The following is a 16,232-nucleotide window of genomic DNA, read 5'->3' as shown; positions in this document are numbered from 1 at the left end:
AGTCATGGGTCCATAGGTTGTATTAAATCCATGGAGCAGAAGGAGGCCACCCAGAAGAGCACAAAGATAAAGATAGGAAGCGACCAAAGTAGCCCTGGGCACTCCAGAGGGACCCACAGGCAGAAGAGGCTGAGAAGGGAAGACAGCAAGATGAGAGGAAAACCAGAGGGATACCGGATCCCTGTTAGAGGAACAGCAGAGCTTAGCTGTTGAGAGCTACTGAGAGGTAACCCTGGATAAGAACAGTAGAGGGACTTCAGATATGTGACGCTCCGTTGTCATTCAGTCATAAATAATTTATATTTTCTACTTTTATTTTCTCTTAAACCATTGTAGCAGGAAGCCTCTAAGATGGACGCAAAAACTCTCGCCTGTTAGTGTTATGCCCATGTGTGTTCCCCTTTCACTGAGTGAAAGCCTTCAAATAAATAGTAATTCTGAAGTTATAGATGCCACTTCTGAGATTATGTTACAAAGAGACTGGCCTATGTCTTGCTCACTCTTTCTCTTGTTGCCTCATTCTGAGCGAAAGCTGGCTGCCATGTTGTGAGCTTCCCCAAGTAGAAACCCCCATGGCAGGAACTGACGTCTGGCAAACAGTGAGAAGCTGAGGATTGCCATAGTCACGTGAATGGACTTGAAAGTGGATTCTCTGAGGACTGGGAACAACCACTGGTGTGAACTTGGAAGTAGATCCTTCCTAAGTTGAGCCTTCAGATAACTATAACCCCAGATAATAGCTTGATTATAGCCTTATGGGAGACTTCAACCCAGAGGCACCCAGCTAAGAAGCACCTGAATGCTGGACCCAGAGAAACCATAATACAACAAGTATTTATTTTTTGAGCTGTTAAATATCGGGGTAATTTGTTATACAGCAATATATAACTAATAGAATCATGCATTAAAGAAAAGTATGTATTCTAATATCTCAAATAAGTGGGGCAGATGAATTTATATGATTTCTAATTTTATTTAATTTTAGTTAGCAAAGATATTTTGTGTAATATTGACTGAAGATTCTTTTATGTTCTAGTAGCTGGTCAGTATTGATATAGGTTTGATAATATTTAATATGGAATTGAAGATAAGAAGTGTTTTCTCTTTGTATGGGACAGACATGCAGCTTATTTTTTTGTTTATTCCCATGGTTGATATTCAGCTGATTCAGACTTTGTACTTCAAACTGATTGTTAGTCTAACATCTCTTCTACTTTGTTGACACCTTCATATGATTCATCAGTGCCTTTGTTACTTTGGCTATTAAATATTTTTTAGTAACAAACAAACAAAAAGAACAGTGGAGAGATCATGGGTGATAGTATCTCTGGCCTCAGAAAAACAAAGGTGAAAAGAAAAGTCATGCCCAATCCCCCTTACCTAGTCTAAGTTTTGCAAAATCTCAGAGTTAGCCTAGAACCCTTGTTAATGGCACATGAAATAGAGCCTTATAATTTGGTACCAATTCACGAAGCTAAATTGATAGCACAAATTTCCATGTGGATGAAACAATTTTCAGGTGTTTTAATAACTAAAAAGATAAGAAAAATTGTGGCATGAGCAAGTATTCCTATTTAACTTGAAATGTTTATACAAGAAATACGTTTCCTCTGTTCATTCAAGAAGCATTTTTGACCACCTACTACATGCAAAACATTTTAATAGGTGCAGGGACTGCAAAGACCTTATGACCTAACAAGGGAGGTAAAGGGTGTCTGAAAACAGCAACCGTGCATGGCTAGCAAACATCCTTTTACACGGTGGGCACTTCCTCATTGCTTCCTACGTAGCAGCTCATCTCTTCCTTACGGCAACCTTACGAGGTAGTTACTATTATTCCCCCTTTCTTACGTATGAGGAAACTGAAGATAAGCCCCAAAATAATTATTTTAGGAGGTTAGAAGGTGGCCTGTCAACAAGAGAGATACAAAGTTCAAGTGCCCCTCCTCCCTTCTATTTGTGTGGCTAATAGGGGGCTGGCTATTATTGTGAGCTCCCTCGAGATTAAAATGCAGGCTCCAAATGCCTCTTCAGACCAGATCTACGTGCTGCTGTGTCACCCGTTCTCCGATCATTAAGGTAATAAGGCTCCGCAGCTAACGAGCTCCCCCGTGCCTCTGCCTGTTTAGGAATCTCAGCTCCGCGGGGGAGGAAGCGCGGAAGCAGATGCGATCCTGTGAGGGGCTGGTGGACTCTCTGTTGTACGTGATCCATACGTGTGTGAACACATCCGACTACGACAGCAAGGTCAGTGCCCGCCTGGCCGTGAACGCGCGGTGGCAGAGGACAGCAGCTGCCGACCGCCGCCGTCCGCGTGCCATTGACTCTTTCTGGAATTCTTGACCCTCTCCTCCTTGTTAGACTACGCTCCAGATTAAAGGGAGACTGTCTCAAAGCAAATAAATAAATAAAGGGAGACTGTCTCTAAAAATTACAAGTTAACAGGGGCATGAGAACTTAATAGCCTTAGAACCATGAAAACTGAGTGACTCCCATGTGGCGAAGGATCTACCAGGGTCCAGACCTTCTCTGTGGTTTCTCCTGGGCTCATCGTCAAGGTGATTGCCCCGCTGCTCTTTCCTCCAGTCCCGTATCCCCTGCTGCTACAGTCAAATCCATCTGGATCTAAGTATCTACTGAATAAAGGTTTCTGGTCCAGGCACTGGAATCCCCCCAACCTCTCTTCCCTTCTTGCCTCGGTACCAACTCTGGGTGCCCCTTTCTACATGCAGGTTGCAGTCTTTCACCCACTCCCTCTGTTACCAGCATGTCCCCCTTATCCTCCCCTCCTATTTCCTCCATCCCGGCCCTCTCACAAGGAATTCTGCTCATCATTTTTCAGCTGTGATGCCATCCAGGGTCTGCCCCAGCATCAGGGCCCGGGGAAGGTGGGGAGAAACAGGAAGGAGGGACTAAAAGTGTCAGGAGTCCCAAGGCAGGCCGGGCACTTGTTCCGGATGGGCTGGACGAAGAGGGGTCACAAACAGGCCTGGGGTCGTAAGCAGGGGTCTAAGAGGGAAAAGAAAACTGAGTGGTAGGATTGGGGGGGAACTAGAGGAGAAATTCAAAGTGACGGCCAAGTTTTTATTTGAGCTTCAACTGAACCAAAAGATCTGCAGATGAAATTGAGAGGAATCAGCAAGGTAGAAGGGGAGCTCGCTAGGCAAAACTGCACTTGGTTTTAGACACACTTGGTTGAAGTGGGTCGGCCTCCCAATTAGAGGTGTGATACAGACTTTGAGGAACAAAAGACCATGTGCAGAAGGCAAAATGTCAGCAGAGAAAGAGATCAGATCGTGGAACTTTCCACGGTGGGGGGGGGAGGTGGGAGATGGAAGGAGACGACAAAGGTGGCACTTGCGGGGAGGGGCTGTGCCCGGGGTGGAGGCTGGTCGCACCCGCTGTCACGATGAGGATTCCCAGTGGTGAGAAGGGGGGCGCTCTGGTAACTTGGGCGCATCTCTGCCACTGCGGCAGCCCTGAAGCAGAACCCTGGGCATTTTCTTCTCCAGAGCCTCGCACAGTTCACTCAGCAGGCAGGCAGATCGTCAGCTGCACTGTGTATGGCTCTGCACTCTGTCACTGGGTGTCCCGCCAACAGTCTGGAATCACCGTTCTGACCTTAGACTGACTGTTGCAGTTCCCATAAAGTGAAAAGCAGTTCTTCCATGTTCTACATTTCTTTACTATCACTGGTGCTCGGTACAGAAACACTTTGCACTAATGTGCCACAGTGGTTTTAATCCTACACTGTGTTGGGTTTCAGACCGTGGAGAACTGCGTGTGCACACTGAGGAACCTGTCGTATCGGCTGGAGCTGGAGGTGCCCCAGGCCCGGCCGCTGGGGCTGAACGAATTGGATGACCTACTCGGAAAAGAGTCTCCCAGCAAAGACTTGGAGCCAAGCTGCTGGGGGAAGAAGAAGAAGAAGAAAAAGAGAACACCACAAGAGGATCAAGTTAGCATTTTACTTGACATGAAACTCTAAAGTTTCGTTTCCTCTGGGAGTGAGAAATCACATATTTGGCAAGAAAAAATTTTTTTCTCATGATGCAGTTTTTCTGCTTAGCTCTAGCTGAGTCTAGCAGAAAGGAACGTTTTCAGGTGTTGGATACTGTGTTCACATATTTGCTTCCACTAATGCGTGCTCTTTGTCTTTCAGTGGGATGGAGTTGGTCCTATCCCAGGACTGTCGAAGTCCCCCAAAGGGGTTGAGATGCTGTGGCATCCGTCAGTGGTAAAACCATATCTGACTCTTCTAGCAGAAAGTTCCAACCCAGCCACCTTGGAAGGCTCTGCTGGATCTCTCCAGAACCTCTCTGCTGGAAACTGGAAGGTAGGATGTCTTCTACTTGTGCACACTTCTTGCAGTCAGATCAGCAATGATCATGGAAAGGGACACGGTTGTTTAGAGTTTGGTAAAGGGAGGGAGGAAAAAAGCAGGGAGACAGCACTCGGCTCTGGGGATCCGAGGATGAATGTGACGTAGCCCTTCCCCATAAGAAGCTGAAGGCTGGCGAGAAAAACAGACAGATGGAGCCAGTACAGTGTAGACTGTGGGATATGTGTGCAGCGGGGTCTTGGAAGAGGACATCTAACCCAGCCTGGCAGGTGAGGGAAAGGCAAGGAAAGAGGGGAGCCAGAACGTAGGGGAGGGTTCCTGGAAGGGTGGTGCTGCCCAAATGGAACCTTTAAGAATGAGTAGAATTAAGCCAGCAGAGTCGAGGTCGGGGTGGACAGGGAACCAACCAGATAAAGGGACAACAGGGGAAAGGCGTCACAGTGAGGATGCCGTGGGTAGAGGCTACAGGCCGGTTGCCGGGACGTGGAGGGTGGGAGGAGGAGTGCACCGTGGAGCTGGGCCTCTCGACCAGGCCTGACAGCCAAGCTTCAGGAGCTGGGACCCGACCTTCGGACCAGAGGGGCCGCTGAAAGGGTTTAAGCAGACCAACGGCACAGGCTGTTGTGGACACTGTTGGATCTCGTCTGCAGCAGTGCAGAAGGCGAATTTGAAGTAGAGGACAGTCGAGGCTGGGATTCCGTAGGGGAGTCTGGTGAGAGATGCCAAGGGCCTGAATTAGAGCTGAGGCTGGGCCGCACCATTCCTCTCTCAGAGACTTATAGAACATACACATGGCAAAGTTTCCACCTCCACTAATACGTGTGTGACTTCTTTAGGAAAACCGAAGGTGATTTCTACTGTTACCACTATAAGCAAGTTCTCACAACGTTTTAAATGTCATCTAACAACTTCCCAGACAATCCTTGTTTGAAACATTTCAACCTCTAGAAATTTCCTAACAAGTATATTTTAGTAGAATTACTATAATGCTTGTTTTTGACTACTTCCTCCATCACCCCCTCCCCAAATGAAAATTGGCCGTCATTTTTTCCGTGAGAGTGAAAAGCATTGCTAGGCCTAGGTAAGGTTTGTTTCATGCGGCCAGCTGCTCTAATGAATATATACAGATAATTACGGCCTAGTGCTAAGACACCGTGGCTATTTTGTTATTGTTCTTGATATGTGTGTAACTGAGTCACTTTGCTGTACAGTAGAGGTTGGCACAGCACTGGAAATCAACTATAGGTCAATAAAAGTGAATAAATAAATAAATTAAAAAAAAATTAAAAGTGCTAATAGCTTAGCATCTAAGTGCTGGCTCTGGAGCCAGACCCCTTGGCTTTGAATCCTCCCCCACCCCCCTTACTATCTGGGGGCCTCAGATCTCTCTGTCCTCAGTTTCATCATCTGTAAAATGGAAATAATACCTACCTCATTTGGCGGTTTTAAGGATTAAATGAGATAATAAATGTGGAGGACCTAGGAGAGGGCCTAGCACATAAGTATCCAAAATATTTATGTTGGTGACTCAGTGTTCACCTCCAGCTTCTTATGACCTGAGAATCATTTGATGATGATAAGAAAAAAGACAATAATTAAGATAAATACAGTTTGAGTTGTAGAATTTTATTTTCTGGAATCTTTAGTGAATAAACGTCCAATGGCAAGGTCGTTTAAAATATAAACATTATATGGAAGTGATTTCAAAAGTGTCTAAAATAGTAAATCAAAATATTGGCCCTCATTAAGAAGACAAGATAATCATGGCCACAGATGTGATCAAGTCAGAAGCTCTCTGGGAGTGGTGATGGCTGTAGTGCTCTGGCAGGGAGGCGCCCAGGGCTGGGCTGAGCCAGTTGGTCTCCAGGCGAGACAGGTGTTGGTTCTGTCCTTTTGCAGGTTTCAGAGAGGGAAGTTGCCAAAGCTGCCCAAGTCCTTTACCTGATAGCAAGTCATGTATTCTATTTCTCTTGCAGATATCATTTGATTTGGAAAACAGGAGTATGGATTTCATCCGAAGAAAGCTAATAGGATCTTTGAAATGCATCTTTTCCTTTTATTTGTGTTATTAGAATAATCTAGTCTGTTGGTATTAAGGAAACTGAGTAGTCAGTCACATATTTTCATGTTCAAAATAATACAAAGGGCTGGCAGATCGGTGTCCTCGTGTCTTGACCACAGCAGGAAAGTATTAGCTGTTTTATGAGCAACATTTTTCAATTATCCTAAATTTTGAAAGACAATTTGCATTGGTAAAAATGGCAGTGAAAACTCAAAACAAGATTAAAGACCCATTTTCAAATGTTACTTTTTTTGTTTGTTTCCTTGATGACTTAGTGTTCGTTCCCAATTCATGCGGTGCCCAAACTGACTCACCGTACAGACTTGCCTCTTAATCACAAAAGAAGTTCTTGACTGTGGATTAAAAAGAAATAGCAGCAGCAGCTAACTAATCTTGAATGGCAAAGCATTTTGCGCACAAATGTACTTACTTTTTCACCAGTGTGTATGAATTACAGTGCTCAGTGTTGCTGGAGAATTCCTTTTCTTCTGAGGCAAGGGATTGTTTTCCAAGCAATTTCCTTGAAAGGTTACTAAACTGTAAATATTGTTGCAGAGAATACAGGGGAGAAATGACTTGATGGAAACAGGTTCTCCTTTAATGTGCACTGACCAGTTTACCCTCTCTGCCATCCTATTTATAGCCTCTGGACCTGGCCTGGGGCCAACTGCAGAGAAGACGTGCCATCCGTCCTTAATCATGTTTATGTAGCTGAAGTAGAAAGTAATCACTGCCTTCTCTTTTCTACCCAAAAATATCTGCCAGATGGTGGCTTGAGGTTTTCAGGCTTTGGGATTTCTTTTTAAATCAGTCATCCTAGCTTATCTTTCTCCCAAACTGGTTTTCTCTTGACTGGCATCACAGATTTAATCTCCAGTTGGAAAGAAAACATTTAATCTATTAGTTTATCTTTTGGAAACATCTTTTTTTTAGGCAACAGTAACATCTGAGAGTTGAACTCTGTTTTATATTACTTATTACCTTGTTTTATTTCCTAGTTTGCAGCGTACATCCGAGCAGCTGTCCGCAAAGAAAAAGGGCTCCCCATCCTTGTAGAACTTCTGAGAATGGACAATGATAGAGTTGTTTCTTCTGTAGCGACTGCCTTGAGGAATATGGCCCTAGATGTCCGCAACAAGGAGCTCATAGGTATGTTGTGGTGACCAGGTGAGCTATAAAGAGAGAAATAGTGTTTATAAAACTCTTCTTTTGATTTATAAAAAGATGACATTTAAAATGATTAGCAACTCAGTCCTAGTCCCTGGTGTCTTGGCATATTTGGTACCCGTGTGTCTGTCCTTTCTGACCATTCCTTTTCAGCAAGAGCAGGCTCATTCATTAAACATTGGATCAGGAAGGTAAATTTTCAGAAGAGCTAGCAATTTCAGTCATACATTATAAAACTGCTTGGTAGATTTGGTGTATCTATTTCCCCAGAGAGTCATTTCTTGAACAATCAAAAAGTTTCATTCTCCCTTTTCTGATTTTTGAGACATATCTGCTAATTCTCCAACACTACTGTGTTCTAAATTAAAAAAAAGAAATCACATGAATGTTTTATAGCTTTTCCCTCTCACGTCTGTGTAAGTGCTCGCCTTAAAACAGAGGCACTGTTCCAAGGCCTGACCCCAGGGCAGGGTCAGGATGAGGATAAGGCAAGTGAGGCACACAGGGTGCAAAATTTTAGGAGGCATTCACCCTTGGGTCCATCCAAATGTCGGGTTGGCGCTTGCATGAACTTGAGAATGAGTGCCTCTTCAAAGTTGTGCACCACCGCAGCTTAGCTTGCTTGCCTCCAGAGCATGGCCACATCCCAAGGAGAGTGTGGGGAAAAGAAAAGATCAGAGACCCTCCAGTGGACCTCAGGTTAAACCCTGGCTGTGCTGCTCACTGGCTGTATAATGTGGAGTGTCCTTCATGGAGCCCATGTGGGCTCCATTCCTTCATCTGAATTGAAAACTCTCCCTTGGTTCCCATCTCTAAAAGGGAGCTGCCCATGCCTGTCCTCCTCACCATGGGCTTGCTGTGAAAATGCCCCTTGTAAACCCCCCAGCTCCACGCCAGTCCTACTGACGATGACAGGCCAGGGGAGAAGGAGGGAAAATTTGACAAGATCTTATGTGGATTAGTGAATATATATTGAACTCATATTAAAATACACCTGCCATGATAGAGCAAGACAAAGGTGGAGAGAGAAAAGGAACAAGGACAACAGTGTTCACCTCAGAGAGTGTCTATGAGGGGTCACCGTGGCCCCTCACACAGTGCCTGGTAGACGTGCTATTTTAAATTATTGCCTGGATTAACCTGCTCTTAAAACACTATTTCTTTGGGCCAAATTGTACCCCCAGGAGAGGAGAGGAGCCCCTTCCATGCCCTGTTCATAGTCCAGCTCATGTCTGATTCCAATAGATGTGTTATAGCTCCTAGATTCCACATTTCCTTGAGAGAAATCCTTTAGGTCCCTAAAAAGATATTTTTTAAGTTATTTCTGTTACATCTATATTATTTGAATTTCTTCTAAGAAGCCCGTATAGTTTGGGAGTTCTTAATGCTAAAAAACAGTGTTGGCCACACACACCTTGTGGCCTGTCATTCCACAAATGGGAGGAGAGAGATGGGAGAGCAGAGGGTGCACAGCCAGCTCCGTGAGTGCTAAGACCTTGGGGAAGAACGAATGTATATCAAGGGGCCTCGCCTTCTCTCGGTGCATCCCTGTGTTTTCTGTGAATGTCCTCACCCCCTTTTAAACTTTCACGCGTGTTTTCTCTCTCCACTGATGAGCATGATTTTACCCAGCTGGAGTACTCTTGAGCTGTTTCAGGAGTCACTTTTTCTTGTTTCCCCATGAAGATCCCTTCCTTCCTGTGTGGTCTGAGCCCCTCCCATATTCATTCAGTATTTGACTCTGATTTACCCAGCACTTCTGTTCCTAAGAACCATGCCCTTCTCTGACCTCTTCACTCTCTCCTCACATCCATCACCAGCACTAGCCACGGACTTTCTCTCCAGAGCCATTTTTCATGAGGAAACAAAGTTTTGTCAGTTCACAAAAGTTGCTGCATACTCAACTGAGTCTGACCAGGCCAGCTGTCGGGGCTGCAGGCTCTGAAGGGACCACTAGGGTCACTCACAGACCGAGTGACTGGCCTTCTCCCAAGCCTACAGAGTGCAATTTAAAATTGTGCCGTAGCAAAGTGACGAATTACATGTCATGGACCTTTTGGTCATTCGTGAGTATTCAGAATCACCAGTGCTAACTTATCATCTGTTCTTAAAAACAACATTTATCTTCTGGCTTACAGTGTCATCACTGCTTTTCCACTCTTCCTAACAATGTTCTCTGTGAGTTATGCCCGAGTCTTCAGTTTGATGTGCTGTAAATTATGCGGCGTGTACTCAGGCCCTATCTTCTCCTGCTTACATTGTAATATAAATAGGTCTTCAATAAAAAACCCATTTAGCATCCACTCAGTTATTAGCATAGGGAGAAAAGCTAAGAAAATATTTACTTGAGCTTTAGTTAATTTCTTTGGTCTGCAGTACAGTTATCCTAGTTTGTCAGTCAGTAATTGAAATGGAAAAAGCTGGAGATAATCTCTTTTTGGAGAAGAGTAAGGGGAATTGAGGATCTGTACGGAAATGCCTCAGTAGCGAAGGGACACCTCAGCCTTGTCCTGTCGGGAACTTTATTATTGCATTACTCCTGGGACGTAACATACCCATAATCTTCATACCAGAATTATACTTCTATCTTCTTTAAAAGAAACGAGCATGTTGTTACTGATGTCAGACCAACTGATATAAACCCTCAACTTGATAAAAATGTGGGATGAATTGGGAGATTGGGATTGACATATATATATACCAATATGTATAAAATAGATAACTAATAAGAATCTGCTGTATAAAAAATAAGATAAAATTCAAAAATTTTGGGGAAAAAAAAGTGTAACTGTACCCAGTTCACATGTTGAAATCTAGAAAGATTTCATGAAAAGTATTGTTTGGCAGCCTTACTTGGTCCAGCTTAAAACTTATTCAAAGAAAAGTTTTTAAAAGCTTTAAGAGGAAGTTGTAATTCCTACATGATGCATAGGAACTGAATGGAGAATAAAATTTACTATCATAATTCCTTTATTCTTGCTGTTAATGAAAATAGTGGAACTAAAGCAACTTGATTGTTATACCCAGTTTTATACACTGATTTACATTTTCTTTCAGCAATTTGCAGTAAGGTTTTATAAACCAGTCATTTCCTCGAGTGGCATGGCCATAGATGTTAACCTGCCCCGTACAGTTAAAATGTTTGTCATTTCCTTCTTTACCGTGGATTTTTTCTTTCCTGTTATTGTCTCTTTTGAGGTTTTGTTTTCAGGAGACTGCACAGTCACAACCTTTCAATGACAACAATAACAAAACCCAGATCCCTTCCAAAAGTGGAATGAGCTCTCTTTTGCCTCGGGCAGGTAAATACGCCATGCGAGACCTGGTCAACAGGCTCCCGGGCGGCGCCAGCCCCAGCGTGCTGTCGGATGAGACCGTGGCAGCCATCTGCTGTGCCCTGCATGAGGTCACCAGCAAGAACATGGAGAATGCCAAGGCCCTGGCTGACTCGGGGGGCATAGAAAAGCTGGTGAACATAACCAAGGGCAGAGGAGACAGGCAAGTCTGCTGCAAGGAGACGCCAGCGCCAGGCCCTCATTCCTGTGACAAGGGCATTGGTTGAGGATACATTGCTTATTGGGAAGGATTCATTTGTGCACTTCTCACGTGCCAATAAGCTAAGCGGTTTCCGGCAGTTAAAACCTGTTTTTTGCTCGGAGAGGTATCTGTGGTCATGTGGCCCCTTTTCTGCTCTTTATTTTCTTGGAGCATCCCTCACCCCTACCGTCGTTCCTGTCCCTAAAGCTACATTTGGCCGTTCTGCCTCCTGGAAGAATCAGACATTTCATGAGGAGGAAAACCTGGGCCCCATCTCCCTTGGACCTTTGGCTCTGTTCCAGGCTCCAGGGCCTGTTCTGCAAGAACATCTTCTTAAATCCTCAGTTCTGGGATTATTTCCTCCCAGAAGGTCCTAAAATCACCACATGCAGCTGAGCCAGAGCCTGCTGTGTGGCCTCAGGATGTGCCCTGGGCTTGGATCATACCTCGCTGTGGGTGACACCCAAGTGATGAAGCAGCAGAAGCAGGGATTAGAGGATTGGTGGCAAAAATTGAAGGTTTCTTGTCACGGAGCTATAGCGGTGACTCTGAATTTGCCTTAGTATCAGATCAGAGAATCCTTCGAGGAAGCGGGAAGTGTAGGGCTGCTTGTCCCTTTCTCGACACAACAGGACAGTAGCCTCCGAATCAGTAGTAAAATGGCCCGCCCGTCTCCCCACTCTCCTCCTGCACACGGCAGTGGCTTCCCCGGGGTTATTTACGACACCCTCTGGCATCTGACAGCCCCCAGAGCAGGCACCTTGTCTTTTCATTCACTGCTGCATCCTCGGTATCTAGAACAAAGACTGGCCCATACTAGTAAACATTTATTAATTGGCTGAGTGTCAGTACTAGAACTCACACTGTGTATACTTTTTTTTTTTTTTTGCGGTACGCAGGCCTCTCACTGTTGTGGCCTCTCCCGTTGCGGAGCGCAGGCTCCGGACGCGCAGGCTCAGTGGCCACGGCTCACGGGCCCAGCCGCTCCGCAGCATGTGGGATCTTCCTGGACCGGGGCACGAACCCGTGTCCCCTGCATCGGCAGGAGGACTCTCAACCACTGCGCCACCAGAGAAGCCCCTGTGTATACTTTTGAAGAATAATGTAGCAAATCATATTCTCACCCCGCAGAAACCACAGCTACCAACATTATTCATATTTCCTTTCAGTCCTTTTCTCTTAGGTATCTTTTTTTATCTCATTAGTAATAAGTGCACACACACTCATTTTTATTTCAAAGGAAACGAAACATTACAGATAAAGCTAAGGCCCTGTTCCACTAACTCCCCCTCCAGCTCCCTTCCCCTCTCCTGTAAGAGTAACCGAAATCACATTTAGTGCTCCTAAAATTTTGTGAGATAGCCTTTATTCGTGAAAGGTGTAAGAACAGGCTGGAGAAATGCTGAACCAGTGTCAAAATCTTTGTATACTGAAAAAAAAAGTCTAATTTTTTTTTTTTCAAAACGAGATTCAGAAAACCTGGATCAAATCAAGCTGTCTTCTGAACATATACTTACTTTCCTTTTGATTCACTCACCAAGCTTCTGTCTCTTGCCCACCTGCCACGTGCTACAGCAGTGAGCAGTTCACACCTGCCCGCAGGTAGCTTACATTCCGTGGGTGGAACAGACAAGGTACCAGTGGAATGAGCAGCGCCTGCAGATGGTGCTGAGTGAAGGGCAAATAATAAAATCGGGGACAGTGATAGGGCATGCCAGGGTGAGGGGGGGTGTCACAATTTCAGACACACTGGTCGGGAAGGCCTCAGGGAGAGGGGAGGTAATAACTGACCTTATTTTCCAAATCAAACACTAGAGCACACAGACACATCTGTTTACAAAGAGGCACAAATGACAAGAAGGCAGTAAACATGTTTTATATGAAGGCCTAATAATGGGGGCGGGTAACTTAAGTTAACTTGGGAGGGTCCTCAGACACTTGAGATGTGTGGTCCTGGTCAGAAGTCGTGGGCTCATCCCGACCACAGAGCCAAGTGCCTGTGAGCCTCTCTTTGGTCCTTGCCACCTCTGGCCAGCCCTGAACTTGACTGACTCCCAGGTACACCTGATTCCTTGGTGGTGGTTTCTAGCAGCAGCCTCCTTGCCCCCTGGTCCTTGGAGTGATGGCCTCTTGGCCATTGCTTTGCTGCCAGAGTCTCTTCAAGTGGAGCCGCCCACATTCATTAACAACCCCGCTCTCTCCCTAGATCATCTCTGAAAGTGGTGAAGGCAGCAGCCCAGGTCTTGAATACGCTATGGCAATATCGGGACCTCCGGAGCATTTATAAAAAGGTAACTTACAAGAATAGCTCTGGCATAATTAGCATTCATCAGAGCACACGGTCGTAATCATTTATTGTAATGAAATGTCATTATCCACTTTGAGAGGTTTCTTTTTCTCTTTTAACTCCACAGGATGGGTGGAATCAGAACCATTTTATTACACCTGTGTCAACATTAGAGCGAGACCGATTCAAATCACATCCTTCGTTGTCTACCACCAACCAACAGATGTCACCTGTCATTCAGTCAGGTCAGTGGGTAAACTCCCCTTCTTGGTGAGAGCATCTGTGTGACAGAACATTGTTTCCCATCCGGAGATCAAACGTACGCTGATTAAGCCTGTCACCTCCAAACACTGAGGAAAGGAGAGTTTGCTCTTCAGGCTGAAAGCCTTCTTTGGGAATTACATGCTATTGTATACAGCAGACCCACTCTCCTCCTTCTGCTTTAAAAGTTTTATGTAAGTTTACACCAACTATGGCGCATAAAAGTATCCCGGGGTCCTCAATAGCATCTGTTCCCCCTAAGATTCTGCTTCACTAGGTTTGCAAAGGGGCCTGGGAACCTGCATTTAATATGCTGGCCCGGTGACACGGATACAGGGGAGTGGAGGAACACACTTTGAGAACCACTAGGTTGTGCCTGAAAATGGCTGCCCTTGCCTGCCTGCAGGCCATAAATCTGAAATCTCTTCCAAGTGATTTTTTCGTTTTCTTGGTGAAAACTCTTAGAAAGAATCCCTTAGACGCGAGCTTTAGACCCACAACCTGGGAGAGCCATGATCTCCACCTGTGCCTTACTCCTCACCAGTTAAAGCTTCATCCCCTGGCTGCCTTCCAGACCCCCAGCATCCATGGCTAATGGGAACAGGCCCTGCAGGTGGCTTTACAGGAATTCCCTTTGATTTGTAAGTTGGGAATCTTGACAACCACACTACCTACATATTGGTGGTGTTTAATTTGGTAGAAAGAATGTATTGAGGCTCAGACTGGGTTTGGGGGCGGGTTTTTTTGTTTTTTTGTGGGGGGGTTTTGCATGTAAGAACAGAATATTTCTACCAAGTCGATTCAGTCCTGTAAGTTTAATTCTTAACTAAATGAAACAGGAAAAGTAATAAATATCTTTTTTTATTTGGCTTTAAATCTCCCATTCTGACATATAAATATTACCTGTTGTATTCAACTGTGCTCTGCTGGCAGTCTTATTTCTCATGTGGACAAATGTGACCAAAAAGACTAATATATGACTGGTGGTTCTTGTCACATAATTGGATGTCTCTGCTTGTACCAGGAATTTTAAAAAATTATCTCTGCCTACTGCATATGGTGTATATGTCTTAGTTTTTAAATTATGAGTTGTTTTCTTCAGAGATGTCTGCTTGGTTTTTGACACATCTTGCTGGGTTCCCAGGTGTAGCCTGAGGCTGTCTTGCTTTATAAAAATGCTCAGGATTCTTTAGAGACTCAGGAAGAGGGGTGCCCGGGGAAGCAAGAGAGTTTGCTGTTTAACAAAAGGCATGTGTACAGGCAAAAGAATAATTTCAGACAAATCAGGACATAGTCACTAAGCAATGAACTTGTTTTGAGGACCTCTTAAATATACACACTGGACAGTGCTGACGGGCCCCGTCCAAGTTCCTAGGTCCCTCTCTGGATTCCGTTTGAAGGTAGGATCTAATTCACCCTTGTTTCTCCACTTATTCTGAGGACTGATCATCCATCCCTCAGCACTAGCACGGTATCTGCTTATGGGCACATCTCATATCTTGCTGATGTAATTATGGGAGGCAGGTGGCGATGGCCTCTGTCCTCCTACCTTGTAGAAAGTAGGCAGGATGAGAAGCACATAGACACTGCCCATGCATGGTCCCTGTGTGTCAGTGAAGTGACTTTCTAGGGAAAATATTTTGATGTCAGTCTTCCTCTGAAAGCATCAATGCACACAAAACCACTGGTAGCAGGGCCTGGGGCCTGCCGCTTTGAAGTGGATCCAATGAATAAGTGACCACTCTTAATTACAAGATACTTCAGTGCAAGCAAGATGGGTTTTTTAATGAGAAAAAGAAGATGTTTTCCTTCTGTGCAAAAATGTCCCAGCAGGACACCCATGGGTAGACATGTTATTATGAAATGTTTGGCTCCAGCTGTGATAAAAAAGCTGGGCCTTTGTGAGGCCGGGCTTCTCAGCACCACGAGCTTGATGAGCAGGGCTTACGGAGTTTATAAATTTCCCTGACAGCTGATCACCATAAAAAGAATTATAAATTTTATGGGCTGGGCACTCTTATTCAAACACATTTAGAGATGCAGATATTTCTGAAATCATCAGAAATCAAAACATGCCATAAAACATCTACTTACTGAAGAGCTATACATAACGGATAATAGATGGGTGTGTTACAAGTAAGTGAACTGAGATCATAAAGCAGCAAATGTAACTCTTGCATGACTGGGAAGTTACCAATCACTCAGTTTCAAAGGCCCAAGCAGGTGGTTGAGACCCACTGTGTCAGTGGGGAAGCCGCATGATCCCTGCACCACGTGCTGTGGCTCTCTAGCAAGCTTGGGGGTTGACAGCGCTGATCCTCACCGTGGCCGGCCTGCAGGTCACCCTCCAGAGACCCAGGGCTGGCTGCCCTACAACTCACAGCACCTCTAAGAGCTGACTTTAGTGCCAGCCACGTGCACTTCTAATTACTGACCTTTGTTTTTCCAGAGGGGACTTTCTAGAGACACTGACAGCCTGATTTCTCTTTCTTTTCTCTCTCTCCCTCCTCCTCTCGCCTCTCCCTTCAGTCGGCAGTACCTCTTCCTCACCAGCACTGTTAGGAATCAGAGACCCT

The 16,232-nt window shown here is 45.0% G+C and overlaps 1 protein-coding gene across 12 annotated transcripts in view; it reads left to right on the top strand.

Annotated features, from left to right (window-relative positions):
* The window catches only part of PKP4 (plakophilin 4), a 247,608-nt gene that overhangs the window by 227,258 nt on the left and 4,118 nt on the right, over nucleotides 1-16,232 (top strand). For all 12 annotated transcript variants that reach the window (XM_081242577.1, XM_081242573.1, XM_081242575.1 and 9 more), the window contains 7 exons: nucleotides 2,130-2,247; nucleotides 3,767-3,958; nucleotides 4,163-4,336; nucleotides 7,403-7,553; nucleotides 10,874-11,069; nucleotides 13,315-13,399; nucleotides 13,523-13,640. In XM_081242577.1, the coding sequence (XP_081098703.1) occupies nucleotides 2,130-2,247; nucleotides 3,767-3,958; nucleotides 4,163-4,336; nucleotides 7,403-7,553; nucleotides 10,874-11,069; nucleotides 13,315-13,399; nucleotides 13,523-13,640 (1,034 nt within the window). The remainder of the gene's footprint in view (nucleotides 1-2,129; nucleotides 2,248-3,766; nucleotides 3,959-4,162; nucleotides 4,337-7,402; nucleotides 7,554-10,873; nucleotides 11,070-13,314; nucleotides 13,400-13,522; nucleotides 13,641-16,232) is intronic.

The sequence above is a fragment of the Mesoplodon bidens genome (assembly GCF_964165515.1).
Source record: "Mesoplodon bidens genome assembly, chromosome: 8".
Classification (NCBI taxonomy): Eukaryota; Metazoa; Chordata; class Mammalia; order Artiodactyla; family Ziphiidae; genus Mesoplodon; species Mesoplodon bidens.
Note: the sequence above shows the minus strand (reverse complement) of the source record. Positions and strands in the feature narration are given on the sequence as shown.